This window comes from Seriola aureovittata, chromosome 15 (assembly GCF_021018895.1).
Source record: "Seriola aureovittata isolate HTS-2021-v1 ecotype China chromosome 15, ASM2101889v1, whole genome shotgun sequence".
NCBI classification, from domain to species: domain Eukaryota; kingdom Metazoa; phylum Chordata; class Actinopteri; order Carangiformes; family Carangidae; genus Seriola; species Seriola aureovittata.
Genome location: NC_079378.1, coordinates 2,741,859 through 2,764,527, shown reverse-complemented (window position 1 = coordinate 2,764,527; position 22,669 = coordinate 2,741,859). Strand labels below are relative to the sequence as shown.

The following is a 22,669-nucleotide window of genomic DNA, read 5'->3' as shown; positions in this document are numbered from 1 at the left end:
TACTTCCATCATGATGTTCAGTCTCAAGTGACAACTTCATGTCTTGCTGTGTTCGACCGTCAGTCCAGAATCCACAGATGTTCAATTTACAATGATTTTAAAAAGCAGCAAATCCTTGTCACATTTGTGAAACTAGAAGTAAGAGACTAAAGAAAGAAAGAAAGTCTGTCTGTCAGGATTTCTGATGCTTTATTAACTGTCGTCTGTTTTCAGGCGTGACAGGCAGAAGGTTCTCTCTCACCGTCCGTCATTGTTGCTGCTGTTAACTCATCCATATTTCCACCATGGCGGCTGTGTGTATTAAAGTTGCATGATGGGACTTTGAGTGTGTGTGTGTTCACAGACTGACTGTGACTGAACATGAAATTTGTCTGATGTGCAGTTTCTGGCTCTGATGCAACAGCTGGAAAACAGCTGTTTATTGTTGTTGGTTGTTTGTCAACGACTGATAAATCACACACACACACACACACACACACACACACACACACACACACACACACACACACACAGACCCCATGTTGATTTAAAACACCAGGTCTTATCAGGGAAATCTGGCTGCAGATTGGTTTGGAAGTGGAGGAAGGAAAGTGTGTTCAATAATATATAATCTGCTCTGTGCACTTGTCGCTGCCTCACCCCTTCCCCCCCCCTCCCTCCTCCCCCCCTCACCATCTGCATCTGACAGCTCAGCGCCGTGTGTCTTGTCTGCTCGTGTGTTGTGTGTTTGTGTGTCAGGGGTGAACAGTAACGAGGTGCATTAACTTCACCATCTGTTCTTTACTTTACTATGTTTTTACTTATTTTTTGGGAAACTTCTGACTTTTACTCCACAGCATTTCTGTGGAGTACTCTTACTTTGAAGCAGCTTTTAGTCAGCAGAATTGATTTTATTTTGAAAAATGCGATGCATCATCAGAATACTGTAACACCACCGTTATGATAGAGGTGCTGTGTTATTTTTCTGCCCCATCTGAAAAACAGAGATAAGGTGCATTCCTCAGCGGCCTTCAAAACCAACCTGCAGAGTCGTATAAGATATCGATCACGGCCGTAAAGATTAAAGTGTCACTGCGGCAGCCTTCACCGCCGCCGCTACATCGCTGTGTACAGTAACTCACAGAGGAAACATGCAGCAAACACAGAGGAGGCAGTGTTTTACATTTTACAGTTTTGTCCCTTTTGAAGAAGCTCTTTGCCCCCGAGCTGCTCTCACACGGTGAGTCAGAGCGACGCCGACGCCTCGCTTCCACCAACATCAGATAAAATGTTAGAAAATAAATACTTTCACCTTTTTATTTGATTTCTGAGCAGTATTTGGACGTTTATGCAAAATGAACAGCAGAGATAATGATGTCCTGACAAAGTGGAAGTGGAAAAGATGTAAATCATATTTGTGTGTTTGGATTTCAGTGAGCTAAGACTCAGAGAAGGAAGAGACGCAAAAGGACGCAGTCAGGTGGTGAAGGTTTCCTCTGCTGCCGCTCCAGCTGCTGACTGTCAAACCGGCAGGACAAAAACTCCTGAGTCACATCATCTCGCTGTTTGTCTGCTCCTGTTCATCCAGAAACTGGCGGTGCTGAAGGACGGTTTCCAGCTGGACTCGGGCTCGCAGCAGGAACTGTGGGGCAGCAGCCCTTCGCTCGCCAACTCGGAGCTGTCCATCCCTCGGCTCTACTCCGACGCCGGCTCTCAGACCGACATCCCCGCTGAGGTGAGTCCCACAGAGAGAGAGAGAGCGGTAGGAACCGGAGTCTGTGTTAAACATGGCAGCAGCAGAGAGTCTGCCGCGTCCTAGCTTTAAGCCTGACACTGTTTTTCCTTTCAAAAATCGGACTGATGGACAACCTTTGATGTTTTTCTGAATATTGACCTTACATGAAAATTGAAACTGTCCGGAGCTGAAAGTTTGGACTTCATGCTTCTCAGTCTTGCTGATTCATTGTTTAATATCAGCTGATTTTGCTGTGGAATTATTTAGAGGACATTTCTTAAACAGATGCTGGAGACAAAATATTGGTCTTTTTGGAAAATGTCTTTATATTAGCAGCAGTAGGATATTGATAAAGGTATTATTTTAGAATTGGTGCAGTTTAAAGCTCCATATTTTACATTTCCTGTGTTTTATTTTGAAGTGTTGATCCATAAGAATATACATTAGTGTTTTTAAGAGCCAAAAACCATCTCAGTGTAGTTTTACATCTCCTCTCTCAGGCTTCTCTCTGCAGCTCTAGTAACAACAAGTCAGTGAGCCAATCAGAAGAGAGGAGGCTCTGAGCCTCGCTTCTGATTGGCTTACTGTTTTCTGACTTATCCAATAAAAATAAAGCAGATTTCAGGTAAAAACATTCAGAGAAACCAAATCCTGTAAAAGTTTGGATGGTGGGTCCAGGTGGGCGGGGCTTGGGGCGTGGCTTGTCATTTAGTTATGGATCTGAGAACTGATGTGTGTTAATGTGACTGTGTTTTTGTGATCAGTTCATAACCAGCAGCAACAAACTGGCGGAGAAGGTTCGTCTGAGTCTGAAGTACGAGGAGGCCAAGAGAAGGTAGTGAGGCGCGTGTGTGTGTGTGCGTGTGTGTGTGTGTGTGTGTGTGTGTGTGTGTGTGTGTGTGTGTGTGTGTGTGTGTGTGTGTGTGTGTGTGTGTGTGTGTGTGTGTGTGTGTGTGTGTGTGTGTGGTGTGTGTGTGTGTGTGTGTGTGTGTGTGTGTGTGTGTGTGTGTGTGTGTGTGTGTGTGTGTGTGTGTGTGTGTGTGTGTGTGTGTGTGTGTGTTTCTGTCCTGCACACTCACCCCTCTTTCGCCTCTCACAGGATCGCCACCATCGAGGTGCAGATCGCCAAACTGGACAGCGAGGCGTGGCCGGGGCTGCTGGACCCTGAGCGTGATCGCCTCATCCTCATCAACGAGAAGGAGGAGCTGCTGAAGGAGCTGCAGTACGTCAGCCCCCGCCAGCGGCTGGAGCCCAACGACGCCGAGAAGCTGGAGTCCGAGAAGAAGCGTCTGGAGAGAGACCTGCAGGCCGCCAGAGACAACCAGAGCAAGGCGCTGACTGAGAGGTGAGGCGGGGTCAGACGCCGGAGAGCAGAGCACATGGTTCCTCTCTAGTGGAGGGTCACGTTAGGATATAAAGAGTTTTGGTGGTCGTCCATCTTTGTTTGTTGATGTTAACGTTGTGAACAGTTCCTGTGGTGTAAAGTCTAGAGGAGCTGAGGCCTCAGGTGGAAGTTTGTATAGACTTAGTTAAGTGGCAAGTCAAGTCATAAAGTTCTGCAGAGTAGGATTTAAAAGTATTGTGAATTTCCGAGGGATCAGACGTGATGTTATTGTCTTGTGATCTTACCGCTGAGGTGCTTGCTATTTTATTACTTCCCCGTTACTTTGCTGGAAAGTAAATGACTTGACTGGATCAAAATAGATCAAAAATCGGATCAAAACTGCAGTTTGTTCTCTCAAAAAAGTTCCTTGAGTTCACTCTGAGACTCTGAGCTGTGTCTGGTTTGGATTATTTGTTATATTCTGTTCAACAGCAATGATTTCTTTTCTTTTCCACAAATCTCAATCATCAGCTGATGTCTGTTAAGATTGTTAATTCTGAACTGAATTTTTTTATTGAAGCTTTTATTTTGGAGAAGCTTTGTGTTGAGGATCCATGTTTGGAAAGTCCTTCTTTGTAATTCTCAGCGAGTTTCACACCAGAGATTTTCTAGATCAAGTTGCGCCGTTGAAACTTGAATATTATCTTTGTGGCAAAGACTTTAATAGTGTGTGAATTGACGGCTGCAGCGCCACAGATGTAAACATAATAATTAATAATAATAATGGGGATAATAAACCATGGCTGAAATTAGCTGACATTAGCTGATGCTAAACCAATAACAGCTGTTGTCGTCTCACTCTCAGCACGTGTGTGAAGGTGACAGAGGAGCTAATGTCATGAGGAGATTAGAGCAGGTGATCACAGGTGTGTGATGACATGTCTGATGACACGTCTGACCTTCTGCTGCTGTTTGATTTCGACCGTCAGACACGTCAGACGGGAGGGATGATAATTAAGAGCTAGAGATGAACATGACAGACCTCCTCTGTCCTCCCCGCCGCTCCTCTTCACCCTCTTCATCCTCTCCTCTCTCCTTGTTATATCCTAAACAGCAGCATGCAGCAAACCAGAACCACCAAGTTCCTCCTCCTCCGCCCCCCCCACCCCCCACCCCGTCGCCAGCCCCCCCCCCCCCCCCCCCTCCTCCTGCCCCCTCCCCTCCTGCCCCCTCTCTAACAGGACTCTTGTTGTTCTGCGTTTAGGTCAGCCTCTACCTGAGCTCAGTCTCTCTTTGTGTCTTGTCTCCTGTTGCTGTAACCTGAGAGGCGGCAGAGCCCGGTCACAATAGGAGCCCCTTGTACTGTAGTCCACCTACGCACCGTTCAGCCGCTCACACAGGAAACACACACACACACACACACACACACACACACACACACACACACACACACACACTTGAATTCAGAGTGTTTGAAAATGTCAGGTTCAGCAGCTCTGATTCAGGATCCTTGAGCTCAGGAAAGTATTTAATTCTCTGTGTGTGAGTCTTTACAGGCTCTGCACTCCCACGCAGATGTTCTCAGCCTTCAGAAAATCTAATACAAGAAGCTCCTTTGGATTTCGTGTCATTTCCAAAAGAAAAAGAAACCTGATGATGGTCAGACTCAGTCTTTACAGATTGGAGGAAAGTGAGAACGACAGCCAGAGCCGTATTGATTTCAGGTTGTCCGTCCATCCATCTCATTCCTGTGGACGTGAAATCTCAGTAACGCCTCGGGGGAACTTCTTCAAATTTGGCACAAACGTTCACTAGGACTCAACGATGAACTGCTTAGATTTTGGTGGTCGAAGGTCAAAGGTCAAAGTCACGGTGACCCCACGTTCTGAGTGTCAATACCAACAGTTTGAAAACAGCCAAGAACTTTGCCTGAACACAGTAGAGTCTAAAAAACCTTCATTTAAATCAGGATGAGAGAATAAATAAACACAACTTTCCTTTTTGAAGGAAACAGACAAAATAAAGTCATTTGTTCACTAAATAAAGTTTTGTTGTTTGTATCATTTCAGGCTGCGTCTTCACTGCAGAAGGAACAAGCTGGTCAGAGAGCTGGAGGAGATGGTTCGACTGGCCACGTCACTACACACTCAACTCAAGAGGTTCGTTCATCTCTGCTCTTCTATCAATAATAACTACATCGTATTTACCAAATTAATCGCTGAGGACACGACAACATTAATACGTTGATAGAGAAATGTACTGCCTGAGGAGTCAGCTGTGTTCAGTGTGTGTAGTGGAGGTTTTGAACCAACATGTAGGCGGAGGTTTGCAGATTCTCAGCGCTGCGATTAAAATTCAGTCGTGTAAAAACGGTGATTATGAGAGAAACAAACTGAATAAAAAACCAACCTCCTTCCAACATTATGAATATTCATGCAAAACAAGTTTCTCACTGATTTTTTGTGTTACAGTTGTATTATCGTAGAATCTCCTCGGAAAAACAAAATCCTCTTAACTAGCAGAGAAAACGTTATTTCTCCGACGAGTAGAATAAGGGAATTAATAAAAACGTGACATTAAGTTCAGATAGTGACAGACGTGAAGCTGAACTTTTATCTTCAGCAGTGTAGAGACAGTTTATAAAGAGAAACGTTGGAGCAAAGACTGAAAACTCCAGTTTTATCAGGTTCCTGTAAAACCCTGGAATGAGCTGCTGAGTCAGACTTTATCGTGTCCACGGACGGAGACAGACAGGCGGGTTAATAAACGCACAGAGGACCAGAGTTATGACTTTTAATATCCGTTTAATTAATTGGTGGTTGCGGAGAGCAGAAGAAATGTGGCTCAACTTGAATGTTTAACCTTTAATAACCAAACGTTTGCTAAAAAAAGAAAGTTATTTGTTCTCCGCGCCTGTTTGACGGCAGCACTGAACTCTGGGCAAGTCTAATCCCGCAGCTCGAGCCGGAGCGCATGACGCAAGGCTGCTGCAAGAGCCGTGCATGTTCCTGAGTCGCTGAATATTTCACAGAGCTGGTTTTTAAATTCAACAGTGGGAATCTGAAAGGTTGACACGAGCAGCGTCAGTCCTCCTCATCTTCCTCCTCGGAGCAGTTTCTCCTGCGTCTCTGTTTGATCCCGTCTCTCCTCCTGGTCTGACGGACATCAAACGTCTCGCTCGCAGACAGGACGTCCTCTGTGTCTGCGCTAACGAGACGACCGGCTTTAATTAGACACCTGATCAGACAGAGTCAGGAGTGTGTGAGGAGAGCGGAGGACAGACAGAGGAAGTTTTCCCTCACGTCCTCTGCTGCCCTGCAGACGCCTCAGGAACGTCTCAGTAACCAGTAAAATCTTCTAAAGCAGCTGCAAGTAGTGATTAAACTCAGACTGGATCATACACTAAAGTGCATTCGTTCATAACGGCTTCTCAGCTCAGACTCAGGCAGGAGAAATAGAAATGAAAAGGACAGAAAGTGTTTAAATAAGATTGTTGTTTCCCCCCCCCCCCCCCAGCCTGTCGGCCAGCACCCTGTCGTGTTCCTCCGGCAGCAGTCGAGGCTCGCTGACGTCCAGCCGTGGCTCTCTGGCCACCACCTCCAGCCTGGGCTCCACCTCCTCCCTCAGCTTCACCGACATCTACCTGGAGCAGCCCGAGCTGGCGGACCCGGACTTCCAGAACAAGCTGGACAGCCTCCTGCAGGACGGCGGCCAGGCGGGCTACCGCCCCTCCAGCTCCATCACCACCATCCACGAACACGAGGTGGTGACGGGCTGCGGGAGGAGGGATGCCGGGAGGCCCGAGGGCAAAACGGGAGGGGTGGGAGGAGACACGGGGTGCTCTGCTGGAGGCGGCGCAGGAGGAGGAGGAGGTATCGGAGTGGAGATGGGGTCGTCCAGGATCCAGGCCCTAAGACTGTCAGAAACCCCTCGCTCCATGAGCTCTTTATCTCCACGGTCGTCTCTCTCCTCGCTGTCTCCGCCGTGCTCGCCGCTGGTCACAGACACTAGTTTCCTGTCCGGTGAGACATTCACAGGCCAGCCGGGGCCCGGCGGGTTAGGCCTGGACCTGGAGCTCCACAGCAGGCTAGCAGAGCTGGAGCTCAGCCTGGACTCTCAGGAGCAGCGACCCGACAGAGGCCCAGGTGGGCTGGAGGAGAAGCAGAGCCTCAACACCACGCTGGGCGAGGAGGTCAAAGGTAAACAGGAAGTGTCTATTCCTTTATTCTGTGTCTTTTTCATCCATCATGTCCAAATTCTCTGACTCATAATCTTCTTAGTTCATTGTGGTCTCATCCGTCACTCACTTTATGTAATATCAGTTACTTTACTTTATTATAGTGACAGTGAGAGAGAGAGAGGAAAGTTGGGGAGATAGAGAGGGGATGACATGAAGCAAAGAGCCGATAGGTTGGAGCATGAAGGATCCGCCTGTTTGACCCGCCCAGGAAAAGGTCGCATTTGAAGGAACCTTCGAAACGGGACGGTGTAGTCGCTCCGCTGTGACGCAGTCGGTCTTCACATGCAGACTCCGAAGCGGAAAACAGCTCTCAATAATGAAGCGTCATCGTTAGTTTAAGAAAAGAAAAAGTTAAGAATCAATCACCCGGGGCCGAACAAATAAAACAGTAAGATTCGAATTGTGATTAAATCAGCGAGCGACTCAGAGTCTCTTATCCTCAGAGCAATCGAAGGCTGTGAAACTGTTTATGCATAAAAGAGCTGAGGAGGGCGGCGGGATAATAACGGCTCCTGTGATGATCCCAGTTAATAACGAGAGAACGATCATCATGATGAATTATCTGCAGCAATACGAGGGAGGCTGCACGAGGAGACCACAGAGAGGAGGGTGATGTAACGCCCACGCCGCTGTTGCTGTGTGTGTGTGTGTGTGTGTGTGTGTGTGTGTGTGTGTGTGTGTGTGTGTGTGTGTGTGTGTGTGTGTGTGTGTGTGTGTGTGTGACTGAGAGAGAGAGAGAAATGTAATACTGTGAGTGAAACCTGATTGCTGGTGGGAGCAGTGAGGAGAGAGGTGTTGGATTACAGCAGGGTCGTGTGTGTTTGTGTGGTTTGTGTGTTTGTGAATTGTATCAGTTGAAATAAATGAAATTAGTCGATCAACAGAAAATTAACACTTTTCCTAATAATCGTTTATTAATCGTTCATCAGGTAAAAACATTGTCTGGAGGATTTCCTCTGTTTTCCTCAGAGTAAACTGAATATCTTTAGTTTTATTGTTACAGAATCAATCAATCAATCTATCTATCTATCTATGATTTCTTTCTTTCTTTCAGTCTGTGTGTTCAGACATGACTCAGTAATGAAGAAGTGACAGTGACACTAACGGTTTGTCGTGGCCTCGATAAGAATTCAGGAGGATCAGCTGAAGTTTGAACTGCAGCTGAACGTGACTCGGGTTCTTGTTGCAGCGGCGGGTGAAAGGTGGACGAGGTGTCTGGTTTCCTGTTCACCTGCGCAGACAGGCCTCCTCCTCCCTGCAGCCCGGATCAGCATCAGCACATTTTATTTAATGAGACCACAGCGGGGGGGTGGGGGGCTGAAAACAGAGAGCAGGGGCGTCCAGAAAACATCTGAACGTGGTTGGACAGTTATGTCCAGCAGCTCACTCCTCTGTCTGCTGGTTTTAGCTTTTTAGCAACGTGCTAATTCTACATGACTTAGAGGCGTGAACACGTCCAGTGGGGGTTTTCTACAGAGACAGAGTCGACGCTGCAGACTTCAACAAAGCCCCCGATATCTTAATTAGATCCCACAGCTCAAAACAAACATATCTGTGAAGTGCTGACAGAATCAGTGAAGAAGTCGCTCTGAGCCGAGGTTTTCCAAACATGAGTTTATCTCTCTCTTTAATCCATGTGCTCTGCTGTTTCTCACCCTGTCTCACTACAGGTGTGCTCCGTCTTTAATGTCTTTGCTTCCGGGAGTCTTTCCAGTGTCGAGACTCACTGACAGATTCATATGATATGAGATTAAGTAGAAGACGTGTTTAAATGTTTGATGAAACACGGGGACGTGATGCTTCTCGCCGCATGTTGCAGCTGGAGGAACAAACAGGAGTATTTGTTCGGGACTGTTTTCAGCGGCGGAGTTGTTTTCTTCATTTTAATAGAATCACCAGAATTATCTTTTTTAAAATAATCAACAGAACGACAAAGAAAACCAAGTTTAATGTCATTTACACTTAATCTTCACCATCTTGTTTTTCCTTCAGACTCAGCTCCCCAGCTGCGGGGGACGGGGGCGGGGCCAAAGAAGATTGGCGTGACCTCGGCGGTGTCTGACGAATCAGTGGCCGGAGACAGCGGCGTGTACGAGCCTTCGGAGCGCAGGTACGAAGGGTTTTCCTTTTTTACATATATTTATGACTTTTTATTAGTTTTTGTCTTTTATATCGCAAGTCATTCTCAAGTAACATGGTTATTATACTGAATGTGTGTGTGTGTGTGTGTGTGTGTGTCTCCTCCAGACCCGGCCTCCCTGCCGACCTCCTCCTGGGCTCCTACGAGGAGCGGCTGGCGCTCGGCTGCTCCCAGGTGCAGCTCGGCTTCCGCTACGAGTCCAGAGACCAGCGCTTCACCGTCTACGTCATGCAGCTGTCCAACTGCAGCGCCCTCTGTCTGCCGGCTGACCAGAAAATGTAATGACCTCTCACTCCTGTTTATTGACGTCACTTTTAAATGTAGAAAGATTAGAAACTGCAGGTGAAACAAAGAAACAAGGAGCCGTTTGTAAATTCAAGTCGAGACGAGACACAGTTCCATGAAGTTGATAGTGTTTACTCCGTCCACAGACATGACACAGTTTGTTCATGCAGATGTGATCTTCTCTTTCTCTCTATGTTCCTGGTTTCTCTTATAGATACAGTTTGTTTTCATAAATACTGCTGCTCAGTTCCTGAACAGTAAAGTCCTGTCACATCCTTCTAGTCTCATGTTTAATCTGGAAGACTCACATTTTAATGCCTTTATTCACCTGGTGTGATGTGAAACATCAGATTTCCACACAGACAAAGAAACAGAAAGTGTGTTTCCCGCTCATTGTTCAGTCATGAAATCCTAGAGTGTCTCAGAGTCAGTCGATCTGTGCGGCAGAGGAGGAGGAGGAGACTGAACCGGCGTCTTCAGCCCCAGAAACACTGAGTCTTGTGAGTGTCCAGAACCTTCCTGAGCCTCGTGTAACACCTGTACCTGTGTGTCCTGCAGGTATGTGCGTGTGGTGGTGCTGCCCTGCGTGGAGGCCACGCGCTGCCTCTTCCGGACACGCGGCTTCCTGCCTCAGGACGTCGTGGAGGTCAACGAGGTGTTCGGCATGCAGATATCCCACAGTGCACTGCGCCAGAAGACCCTGAGGGTCGACGTCTGCAACAACAGCAAGTCGGGCCACGAGGAGTGTCTGGTCAGTGCAGCAGGTTTTTGCAGAAAGTTTTTTGGTGAATTTCCTGCTTCAAGTCTCTGAGTTTGTTTTTCAAGCCTTCTGCTTTGAGTTTGTGTAAATCCACTTTATGCTCAGCCCTGAAATCTAGATTATGTCCTGGCCACCGAAAGTCGCTTTTAAAACCAGGTAACAACCAGTGAACAAAGAATCACAGACACTTTTACACATTATAGAGAAATAATTTAATTATTAAAGATGTTTCTTCCAGTTCTTCTGGTGTCCAAATAAGTTTCATATCATGTAACAGCAACGTCCACGGTTCAGCTCCAGACTTTGTTGTTCTGTCTCTGCCCTTATTTCCCCTCTCTCTCTCTCTCTCTGTCTCTCTCTCTCCCTCTCTCCCTCTTTCTCTCTCTGACTCTCTCTGACTCTGTCTCTCTCTCTGTCTCTCTCTCTGTCTCTCTCTGTCTCTCTCCCTCTCTCTCCCTCTCTCTCTCTCTCTCTCTCTCTCTCTCTCTCTCTGTCTCTATCTCTCTCTCTCTGTCTCTCTGTCTCTCTGTCTCTCTCCCTCTCTCTCTCCCTCTCTCTCTCTCTCTCTCTCTGTCTCTCTCTGTCTCTCTCTATCTCTCTCTCTCTCTCTCTCTCTCTCTAGACTGTCGACTATCAAACAGGCAAGATGCAAAAAGAAAATATATATCTTGTACTTTAAGACAACATAATAACGTAATAATAACAACAGCCTCTGGTGCATTAAACACCAGCTTCATGAGGGATGAGCAGACGCCATGAGCTCCTCCAACTTTATTTAACCTGCCTCCCTCTTCCTTCTCTCTCTCTCTCTCCTCCTCCTCCTCCTCCTCCTCCTCCTCCAGGCGGGAGCCCAGATCAGTCTGGCTGATGTCAGCTGTTCGGAGGAGAGATGCACCAAGTGGTACAACCTGCTGAGCCGCGCCTACATGCCTGAGATCAGCAGCAGCAGCGAGGACAAAGAGAGCCGAGCGGCGGGCGGCTCCGACAGGGTATGGGGGGGGGGGGGGGGGGGTTATTAACAGACAAACAGAAATCAATGAGTTAACTTGATCACATATTTCATCTGTCAGTAATAAGAGACGCAGCTCTGTTTAAACCCGTGTGATCTCCAGGGAAACAGACGCACTGAACAACAGACATTAAAACAAAAGTCTGTTTGTTTGACTTGAAGTTAAACAATCAGTTTAAAATACACAACAAACGTCTGAATGACACGAACACACAGATATTAATGTGTTTGGTCCGGATGTGTTTTGTGTTTCAGACTCGTGTTTCCAGCAGTGACACAGTCGGAGCTCCGGAGGACGACGAGTGGTGAGTGTTTTTATTCCCTCCTTCACCTACACCTTTCCTTTTCATGCTACTACTAAACAGGAAACACAGAAAATAAGATCAAAGAGATAAAACAACCAAAGAAGAAAGAACAGTTAACAAAATAAAAGCTTTTTTCATTTAACAAAAGTTCTCAAATGTTAAATTCAGTCCAAACACAATCAGCCACAGAAGAACTGAACCTCGTCTGTCTCTTCTTCTAACTGCGTCTCTGACGTTGATGTCAGGCACGGCGACTCGCTGGAGACAGACCTGTTTGATGAGGAGGAGGGAAACGGCGTGGAGGGAGTGGGGCCCCTGGAGGAAGAGGACGACTTTTATCCTGACAGCAGCCAATGGGAGGAGGAGGAGGAAGAGGAGGCGAAGGCGACCAAACCCCCTCCTCCGATAGCAGCAGCCATCACGGAGAAGGTAACTTCTGTTCTTCTTCTAGTGGCTTCAGCCTGAAGTTTGTTGATGTTCGTATAAAGCAGGAAATCACAAGTGAGCGGCGACAATTTTCGGCTTTTCTTCTTCTCCTCCCCTTCATCATCGTTGCGTATTCTTTGTCCAGGTGAACAAGGAGACGAGCATGGACGGCTTGTCGTCGTCGCACCACTGCTCCGTGGTTCGGCCCAAGGAGCGCCGGCCCGACGTCCACCAGCAGAACCCCTTCATGAGGGGGAACACCATCATCCGCTCCAAGACCTTCTCCCCCGGGCCTCAGAGCCAGTACATCTGCAGGGTAACGGACTCCGAGAGAAGAACTCCCAGCTCCTGAAACTGTCAGATACACAGAAAGGTTTAACTTCACTGTTTCTCTCTGCTCTCCTCAGATTAACCGCAGCGACAGCGACAGCTCCACCCTCTCCAAGAAGTCTCCGTTCGTCCGAAACGCCTCGGAGAGACGCAGCATGCGCATGAAGAAGGTAGAGACAACTTATTTATTCCCGCCTGTTTCACCTGCCGCTACCTTTCATGTGTCCGGTGAAAGTTTCATTCAGGTTGTTTCCATCGATGCTCCAACTTCTTCCTCCTCAGCCAAGAGTGAAAACTGTTTTTTGCAATATTATTTGTGGTTCAAATTTACAGCACAAACTCAGTGTGGGTGTAAAATCAGTGTGTCAGACAAGGAGTCACAGTCATAAAGCGTTGCTGTGACTTGCAACTACTGTGCAGAAGCTTAATGTCCTCCACGCCTCGTGAGACACTGCGGGAGCGGCTCGTTCTCTCCGTGTTGACAGCAGAGAGCTCTGTGCTGATACTGGTCAACAGTGCTGAACACGCTGTGAAAACTCAGACAGACAAAACAAAATAGTCCTGACACACCAGTGCTGTTGTTGTTTTCCACTACACGAGAGAAAACTACACTCGTTTTTTTCTTCCCGACGCTTCATGTGAGAAGTTTGTCAAATTAATATGTAAAGAAAATATAAAAATCCTCACATCATATAACATTTAAACAAGTCTCAAAGTTTGTAAATTCATTTTTTTTCTTTTTAATCTCAGAGGAACATTTTTCTGTTTCCAGTACGATAATAACTTTCTATAGTGTTTTTCTGAGCGTAGTTAAACAGCACTTAGAGAAAACGAGTCAGTTATAAAAGTCTGTCTGTGATGATTTTATATGAGCATGTCTCTCTTCAAATGGCATTTTATTTATAAGCAGCTGTTTATTTTTTCCGACTCAGATCTTTTATCTTTCTCCGGTTACTGATGAACCCTCTTCATCTGTCAGCCGGCGTCGCAGCACCTGAGCAGCATGTCAGTCCGGTTTGTCTGTGTTACGGGCCTCAGTGATTGGACTTGTGTCCCTCTGTGATCGGCCGTAAATCTTGACAGTTTAATAAAGAAGTCAAACCCGCCACATCAGCTTGAGTTCTGCCGTCTCCCGAGAGAGAGAGAGGGAGACTGGTGGCGCTGCCCAGTGACTCCCAGCGAAGTGCCTCTTAATATTTAATAACCATCTGAATGTTTAATGCAGCTCTGACATTTGCCAGCTTGGATTAAATTAGCGGCTCCCTCGGCGTCTCTCCCGGGTCTCGACGGCAGCGGGAAATTCACTTACGCACATCAGATGTTGGTGGCGGTGTTTGTCACTGTGGAGTCATGTGACTTCTGAGCCCTTGTCAGACCTGTCCGTCCATTAAAGTAACAGCTTCGTAAAAGTGTTCGAACACAACAGGAGCGTGTACTCAGTCTCGTAATGTGAAGTAGGACTGCAGCTAATGATTGTTTTCATCGTTGATTAATCAGATGATTATTTATAAACAACTTCCATAAAGATTCAAACAAATGCTATTGTTTTTATTTCCTACATTTATGTCTTAGTTTAGTTTAGATATTTAACATCCACCTGTTTGCTGCCCTGATGTGTGTGTGTGTGTGTGTGTGTGTGTGTGTGTGTGTGTTTAAGAGCTGCAACAATTAGTCAATTAATCATTTAGTTGATTGCAGTAGCAACAATCTTGATAATCAATTAGTCATTTCAGTCGTTACTCAAGCAAAAATTTAAAGCTTCCAGATTCGTAAATGTAAATATTTCCCGGATGTTTAGATTTTTTAATGAAAGTAAATTGAATATTTTGTCAGTTAGTTTACATCACGTTGGATTCTGGTCATTTGTCATTATTTTCTACATACAATAACATTCATTTTTTAATTGATTAATCGATTGTTGCGGCTCCTCATGCTTAGAAAAAAGCCTTTTACATTTAGCAGGACACAAGAAACAATTTCCTTATAAATTAAACTTATCAAAATATCTAATTAGTTTCCGATTTTATCACAAATATTCTCAGAAAATCTATTTTTAAAGGGGTTAACACGTCCATATGTGCAAAAGTTATTAGATTCAGCTTAGCGACAAAATGATCAATCAAAAAATTTCCGACGCGTGTTTTTGTGCGTGCAGCTCTTAACCCCGTCCTTTTCTCTTCCTGTCCTCAGCCTCCTGTGCAGGTCAAAGGTCTGGACGGTCTGCTGCGGACGTCCCTGGACCTGGAGCTGGACCTGCAGGTGTCCCGGACGCGTCAGGCCCGGCTGTCGCAGGAGCTGCGGGTGCTGCGGGAGCTGAAGACCCAGCTGGAGAAGGCGAGGCAGCAGGGCCAGAGAGAGCTGCCCGCCTGGGTCCAAGAAGACGAGCGCTTCCGCCTCCTCCTCAAGCAAGCGGAGAAACAGGTGACTGACACGAATCAGTCCAGGTTCAGCGCTCAGGTCTGTTTATCATGTGTGTGTCTCTCTTCTGAACTGAACACCTGTCTGCTCGTCCTCCTTGTTCAGACGCGAGAGGAGCAGCTGCAGGAGAAGAGGGTGGAGAAGATGATGAGGGCAGCAGCTAAGGACGTCCACAAGATCCGGGGCCAGAGCCGCAAAGAGGTCCCTGAGGTCCAGACCTTCAGGTGGGAGAAACAACAGCTCAGGACTCACATTCATCAGGTTTCTCAGAGTAGGAAATCAGTCTCGACTGGACAGACATTCTCAGAATGAAGCATCTTTTGGTCCTAATTTAGATCCAAGGAGTAAGCAGGAGGTTTCCTAACCTCCTGGTTCATTAATTTCTCTGTGGAGTGACAGATAACAAATAAGCTGCAGTCGTGCAAATCATCGGGTTGTTTTACTCATTCACTCATCAAAGTTACAGAACAAAAATTACAAATAGCTGCTTTAAAGAGGTGAAGGGAGGGAAATGAATCGAATCAGGGGAGGAGATTCCGAGCAGTGACCCTGAGACGCTTGATAAACTTGACCTCAGAGTTTGACACGAGGACGTTATTGTAGACAGTTTGAAGACTTGTTGACTTCATCTGAAGCTGTAATTGTCTTCAGCTGCAAACTGTTCTCACTGTTTCTCCCTGTGTGATTTCAGAGAGAAGATGGCGTTCTTCACACGAGCGAAGACCAGCATCCCCGACCTGCCGGCTGACAACGTGTAGAGAAGCATTTCAAAGTATTTCCCTCTCCCCCAAACCCCCCGTCTCCTCACCCGTCGGTCTTAACCTGCTGTTCCCTCACAAATGAAGCAAACGTTTGGCGGTGTTATGAAGAATTAAAAAAAAAAAAAGATAATAATAATATGTTTAGTAGGAAAGAAAAAAAACATTCAAAACCGTGAAGAAACAACTTTTTAAAGAGCTCAGCATTTCTAATGTGGATAGTGTTCATTTGTAAATTAGCGACAGCACTGCTAGAGCTTCAGTTCTGACTTCACTCTTCTCTTCCGCTGTTTATGGCGTCGTGTTTCTGTTATTAACAGGCTGTTTATAGGCTTTTAGGTGTTTTAAAATCATTCCAGCACAAAGTCACACAGCTGCACATGTGCGTACAAAGAGTTTTTGTATTGAAACGGCACACCTGGACATAAAGGATATATGTATATTGGTAGCACAAAATAAAATCAAACTACGGTACTAGAGGAAAATAAAGCACCTCAAGCTGGTGATAAAAAATACCATAGATATCTTCTCCAGAGATTTTTGATATTGACCTTCAAGTGATGTGTTTTTGAGCATTTTGAAAACTTTATATGCAGACAAACATACAAGCACACAGCGGGCTTTTTTTTGTTTTTTTGTTTGTTTGTTTTTATTGTAATTTCCTCTACAGACACTAAAAGAAGGATCCATAACTTCCATACGTGTGAATATGGATCAGTGAGCACGCCGGTTTTCCTTTAACAGTCATTACAGTTTACTGAAGGTTAAGAGGAAGAGACAGTTTATTTCCTTTACGGTCTCCTCAAAGTTATAATCCTTAAGATTGTTATACATCAAAACCCATGTTTATATTTCTCGTGGCGACAGTTTTTAGCGCAGTAGACGTGGCGTTGAGAGGTCGGAGGGGATATCTTGCCTCCGAGCAGCCGCCGTCTCATTGACGACGATGGCGACTGGATAGATACGAAAACTCTCCTGGTTGATTTCGTCAGTACAAAAGATGGATGACTGTTAAAACAACACGTGGTTCTCTGATTAAAAGGTCAAAGGTACGAACCTGAGGACACGAGAAGTGAAAAAGTGAAATGAACTGTGACTCCTGAGGTTTATCTCAGTATAAAATCATCCAATCTTTAACGAGCAGTCGAAAGCTAAAGACCCCTGACTGGTTTTCAGTAGTTTGAATCGATTCACTTTCAGATCCTGGGTCAGTTTTGGATTCATTCGGTAGCTCTCATCATGTGTTTAGCTTAGCGAGGCTTTCTAAATCGACGAGTCAAGACCAGACCCAGGACTTGAGTCTGAACTGGTCCAATATTCAGTTTAAGCCGGTCGGAGAGAAACGTGGTTTTTGAGGCAGACGGAGAGAGCGAGCTGTGAAATGCAGGAAAAATTCAAAATGTTCTGCTGCTCTTCTCCACCATGGCTGCTTTTTACTTGGTGGAGCATCATGCTGTTTTCACTGTTGCTGTTCTCTCTCTGTTTGACTCAGGTCTTCACGTCTACTGTCGTCAAATCTGTCAGACCGGGACTCTCCCTTTGCTAGTTTAGTTCATTTTTGTTTGCATTTTGTTGTATTCGTTGAAGACAGAGTAGAGTGTCCTTCATTTGTTGGTCCTGGTCTGTGCCAGTTACATAATCAATAATCAGACTTAAAAGGTCTAAAATCGACCGTTTCTAACTGCTTCAGTTTCTCTACGTCTGTAGTTACTGCTCTCTGCCACCGGGCGGCAGCGATGTGAAATTATCTTGCTTGTTCTCTTTAGTCTTCTTCATGTCGAGATGATCCGTCTCAACTCTCCTCGGTCTATAAACAGACGCGACGGTTCTTCTTCCTTTGTTGTTTTTCTGACAGAGTAGCTGCGCAGAGTGTTTGCTGCCCCCTGGTGGTCGATGCGCGACTTGCTGTCACCCCCGGTAACCGCAGGTGACGCCAAATGAACCCGGAGTGAAATCTTAAGGATTATAACTTTGATGTCTCCAAATCAAACACCAACACAAACTGCGTTTCACTACATGATGATGACGGAGAGGAAAGCTGGAGCGTCTTTTACTAAATGAACTGGATCAGATTTTAACGGCGAGACTCGTTTTTAGCTCTAAATTTAAAACTAGTCATGATTGTCTCTCACCAGTTACACACACACACACACACACACACACACATACATACATGCACACGCACACTCAGCAAGGTGTAGAAGCAGCACTAACACTCAGGTAGTTGATAGGATAGTCTGCACTTTAAGAAACTTGAGGTAAAAGTTTAAAAAAAGGAAAAAAAGAAACTTGATGTGGGTTTTTTGGAAGTAAAAAAAAAAAAAAAAATCCAGAAACCTTTGCCTCGCGCTGGAATGATTATTGATTATTGATTGTTGAAGCACTCGATGATTGTCGAAACACACACACAGGAAGTAAAGATCAAATGTATTTTTGGTGACTGTGAACTTCTTACTGATTGTATGATTGTTAGACTGGAAGTGACTAAAACTCCCCCTTCATGATAAAACTGACCAGCAGCCAATAGGAAGACAGACGTTTCCTGATCTTCACTCTGATTGGCTGCTTTTTCCCCCTGATGAAAACTATGTTTGTTCAGTTTCTTATAGTTTTAATTTTTCCTCTGTAACTGGATGTTGTGGACACATATCAGAGTCGCTTTCATGTTTCCTATAACTGGACAATCTGCAGCTGAATCTGTATAAAGTTGAATCTCGTGAACATGGTGCCCCAGCAAAACTTTCATCTTCATGATCTTTTCATCACGTCTTCAAATCCATATTATGTTTTTAAAAAAAATCTTTTCGGACTCAACTTCAGCGCTCTAATAGCGTCGTTTTACAGCGAAGCATTCAGCAGCTGAAGAGCCAGATGTTTAGTTATATACTGACTTTCAACTCGCATATTTATTAAGATTTCAGTTGCATCTGGATTATTTTTATGTTCTTTCTAAAAAATAAAACAAAAACCAAAAAAACAACCACACTGACCGAAAAGACAGGAGTCGAATCTTTCAGTACAAATATCCGCATGTTCATGTCCGTGTAGCTTTTCATGCACTAACAGTGAAAGTTGTTCATGTGTCCGGTGGGAGACGATTCTCCACGTTCCTGTTGATTGAAGCCTGAAATCAGAGGAGGAAGAGTTTCCCTCGCTGCAGTGACTCTGATTCTACACTCGCTCTAACACCACTGCGTTTTTATTTGATTTATATTCAGCTCAGTGAAAACTTACTGACTTTGTTTCCAAGGCAACCTGACTTATAAATCAGCGGCAGACCTCCACTCTGGCACATCTCTTATTTACTGACAGGTGTGGGAGGTTGTTTGTCTTTGTGTGTGTTCCTGGCTGTTTGAGAAGCTGTTTGTGGAATTCGTCCTTCGCTGCAGCTTTTATCAACGTGTCGCTGCGTTAGAGCAAAAAAAAAAAAAAAAAAGCTTCCCAGAAGTCTTTGCTGTTAGATTTAGGTGATACACCTCAGATTTAACCTGCTGATAACTGGACTCGTGTGTTTGTAAATGAACTTCAGGTTTAAGAGGCAGAAATCCTTCAAACAGACCAGGTTCTTTAGTGAAAGATGAAACTTTCTTTTCTTTTAAAGTTGTTTTTGGGGCATTTTTGTTCCTTTTATTTGACGGGACAGTGGAGATAGTGTGCGCCTTAACAACTCGTACCTGATTTGTTTCCAACCTCTCAGACTACAATGAAGGAGTTATCTGCCGAGGATTTTTCCATGTAAAGTACAAACAAAACAAACAAATCTGCAATGAAAAAAATGTAGAAGTTTAGGCCCAGAAATGGGGAAAAAAGAAAAATACAGAAGTAAAAATAATGAGTCGCCACCAGAGAGATTGTGACTTAAGGTGGCACTACTTTCTGCGTCTGAAATGTAGGAAAAGAAACAGGTACTAGGTGGAGGGATCAGGCAAACCCTCCTTCAGTAACAAGTAAACTTCACCTGCTGGACACAAAATAATTCAAGCAAACAAAGTGAAGCTCTGTCAGGAGAAGCAGGAAGAAACAGCAGCAGAAACATGGATTTTTACCTGTAGAAAAGTTACAAAATCAAAAGGTCCTAAAGTCTAAAGTTCGGCTCCGTAGCTCAAACAGATACAGATGAATAAACTGGAGAAGGTTTTCAGACGTGGTGAGTTCATGAGCCACTTGTTCTCTCGTTGCTGGGTCACCATGTTGGACAGGTGAAATCCACCACACGGCACAAACCCTTCATATCATCGTCTTTCCATTCCCGGTGTCAACAAGAACATCGCTGACAGAAACCTGCTGCTGCTGCTGCTGCTGCTGTCATTCCAGATGTTTCTCTTCAGCAGCTCGAAGCGATGCTTGAACTTTACATCAGATCCAGTTTTTTTTGTTTTTTTTTCCTGTCAGCTTTGTCGTTCATCTGTTGGTGTGTTTACGACCAACAGAGGAGGTTGATTTTGACGTATTTATGTCTCCACTTCCTTTTTAATTTTATTTTTTATTATGTCCCTCTTCAAACCTTCATTTATTTCCAAAAAGTCCCAACAAATAAAATCAATCTTGTTTTCCAGAGAAATAAAAACTGTAAATGTTTAAAATTCACAACAACAAAAAAAACACATTCAGTCAGCAGTAGGAATATTTTTGCACAAATATCTATTAAAATAATAAATATCCCACGCATACATAATAATCAAACAACACTATGACTCGTCATGCCTTGTATTAAAAATATATATTTCTATATAAAGAAGGTGAAACTTGATGGAACTGAATCAAATGCTGTGAGGACGTCGACACTGAGGCTGCGTTCACCTGCAGGAACCAAAAGTTTGATTTCCACCTGAGATCAGTCTGAACAGTCACAGATAAAATAAACCAAAGACTGAACACAAACAGACTCGGAGGCCGCTGGTCTCCTGGTGGCAACATACGGTCCAACATACGGTTTATACCGCGTGTTCTTAACGATATCGTATGTTACTCGTGTAGATTTCAATGGAACAAGCTGGATAAATAGATAAAACACGACCTTTGTTACACATCGTCCCCCCTCTCTCTCTTGAGGTTTACTGCGTCTGCATTGTGCGAGTATTAAGAGTCATATTGAGGGAGAAAAATTATCTGAAATTATGAGAATAAAGTCTCAATTTTGAGAATAAAATATTTTATTTATAATATTTCAAGAAAAAAAAGGACGTTGTGGTTTCTTGTTTGTGCCACATTTAAGTTCATTTCAAATCTTTTCGTCAGGTTTCATGACGTATTTCAGATAAAGGTGCGTTCAAAAAAAAAAAAACGACAAACGGCTCACGCGCCGACACCGCAATAAAAATCGACGTGTGAATTTAGATTCTGACTGTTCAGACTGACGTCACTCCGCCACTGAGAAAGAAACCGGAATCTAAACTGTCAGAATTTATATTTTAGTTATTTTTATTTTTCAGAAGCAGGTCAGATCTCCTGCAGTGTGAATGCAGCTGTGCGCTCTGAGGGTTTTACTGTAGCAGGAACACTGTGAAATGAATGAAAGCCTTTGGAGTAATGTGTGAGAGCGAGAGAGAGCGAGAGAGAGAGAGAGAGAGAGAGAGAGAGAGAGAGAGAGAGAGTGTGCCTTTGGAGAGCAGCATGTAAACTGTTAAAACTGTTATTGTACTTTTCTTTTTTCTTTTCTTTGGTCGCCATCATCTGATCTGAGGAGCTGAAACTGTGGAGAAACCTTTTTTTATTATTATTATTATTATTATTATTATATTATTATTATTATTTTTTGTTCTCCTCCACTGTAGAGCGAGTAGATGTAAAGAATAGGACTGTGTAGTCTGAGGAACAGCACCGTCTGTTTTAAAGTCGCTCAACGCTGTCGTGATCGACCGAATGTTGTTTAACCTTTAAATCAAAACGTTTATACGACGTAACAACATCTGGATGAAGGAATGTAGGTTTTTTTTTTGCTACGAGAAAAATCACAAATCATTCAGAGAAAAAACAACAAAACAAATGCTGTTAGTCACAAATGATTTTTTTTTTCATCATGTAGGTTGTGATATAATTTCTTGTTTGTTTTTTGAAGTTCAAGTGCATTTTTTTTTTTTCCTCGTTTGATTATTATTATTTTTTATTCTAATGAATCTGTTTGTATTACGACTGGTGATGAACCTGGTAATGTGTACGGAGGCGGCTATGAGAAACATACAGCATGTATTTATTGCACTTTTGTGATTTGGGTGTGCTTTTCCTGTTTTTCTTTTTATCGCGAGAGTCCCGAAAAGCTGTGAATTTTATTCTCAGACACTGTACTGTCGACCAGAGTTGTAAATATTTCACCAGCACAAAAAAACAAACAATATGTTTTGTAGTTTCACAACAAATAAAAAAAAAGTTCTTCTCTTCTACTTGGGTGTGTTCAGAAACTGCATTTTGTCTTACATAGTCTGTCTCAAATTTCTCTGAAAATGAATTAATTCATCAAGTAGTTGATTGACAAAAAATATTTACGATAACTGATTAATTGATGAAAGATGATTCCTGTTTCCTAGTTTTCTGTGACAGTAAACTCATCATCTTTTGGTAAGACATTAGAATACGTCAGCTTCAGCTTCAGGGTGTAATTCCACTATAGTCTAACATTTAATATCATGAATCAATTGATTATTGAAGGAATAATTGTCAGGTGTATTGATTATGAAGATAAATGTACTATGAAAGAGTAATACTACCATGTGTTAATTTACAGAAGTGTAATGCATTCACTTGAAAAAAAAAATGTCCTGTTTTTAAGAATTAACAAGATAATTATCTCGTTTATTCTGGTATAATTATGTCGGTAATTCAGAAAAACAGGATTTTTCTTTTAGGGAAATGTTTTCTTGAAAAATTATTATTTTTAAATTCCTGTTCTGTTTTACTGAATTAAATAATAGTTAATTAATCTATAGTGAATTAAAAAAAAAAAAAAAAAAAGTAATTTGATAA

General features: G+C 43.9%; 1 protein-coding gene across 2 annotated transcripts in view; it reads left to right on the top strand.

Moving 5' to 3' along the window:
• wwc1 (WW and C2 domain containing 1) overlaps positions 1–22,089 on the top strand; it is a 43,136-nt gene extending 21,047 nt beyond the window's left edge. The window contains exons 7-22 of one of the 2 annotated variants that reach the window (XM_056397870.1): positions 1,568–1,714; positions 2,479–2,549; positions 2,814–3,059; positions 5,108–5,197; positions 6,555–7,237; positions 9,271–9,388; positions 9,526–9,696; positions 10,262–10,454; positions 11,306–11,452; positions 11,728–11,777; positions 12,023–12,206; positions 12,349–12,519; positions 12,611–12,703; positions 14,724–14,954; positions 15,057–15,175; positions 15,643–22,089. In XM_056397870.1, coding sequence (XP_056253845.1) covers positions 1,568–1,714; positions 2,479–2,549; positions 2,814–3,059; positions 5,108–5,197; positions 6,555–7,237; positions 9,271–9,388; positions 9,526–9,696; positions 10,262–10,454; positions 11,306–11,452; positions 11,728–11,777; positions 12,023–12,206; positions 12,349–12,519; positions 12,611–12,703; positions 14,724–14,954; positions 15,057–15,175; positions 15,643–15,709 — 2,781 coding nt within the window. In that variant the 3' untranslated portion in view covers positions 15,710–22,089. Of the gene's footprint in view, positions 1–1,567; positions 1,715–2,478; positions 2,550–2,813; positions 3,060–5,107; positions 5,198–6,554; positions 7,238–9,270; positions 9,389–9,525; positions 9,697–10,261; positions 10,455–11,305; positions 11,453–11,727; positions 11,778–12,022; positions 12,207–12,348; positions 12,520–12,610; positions 12,704–14,723; positions 15,176–15,642 lie in introns of both variants that reach the window. The other variant, XM_056397869.1, reaches the window with a different exon arrangement.
• Positions 22,090–22,669: the final 580 nt, after the last annotated feature.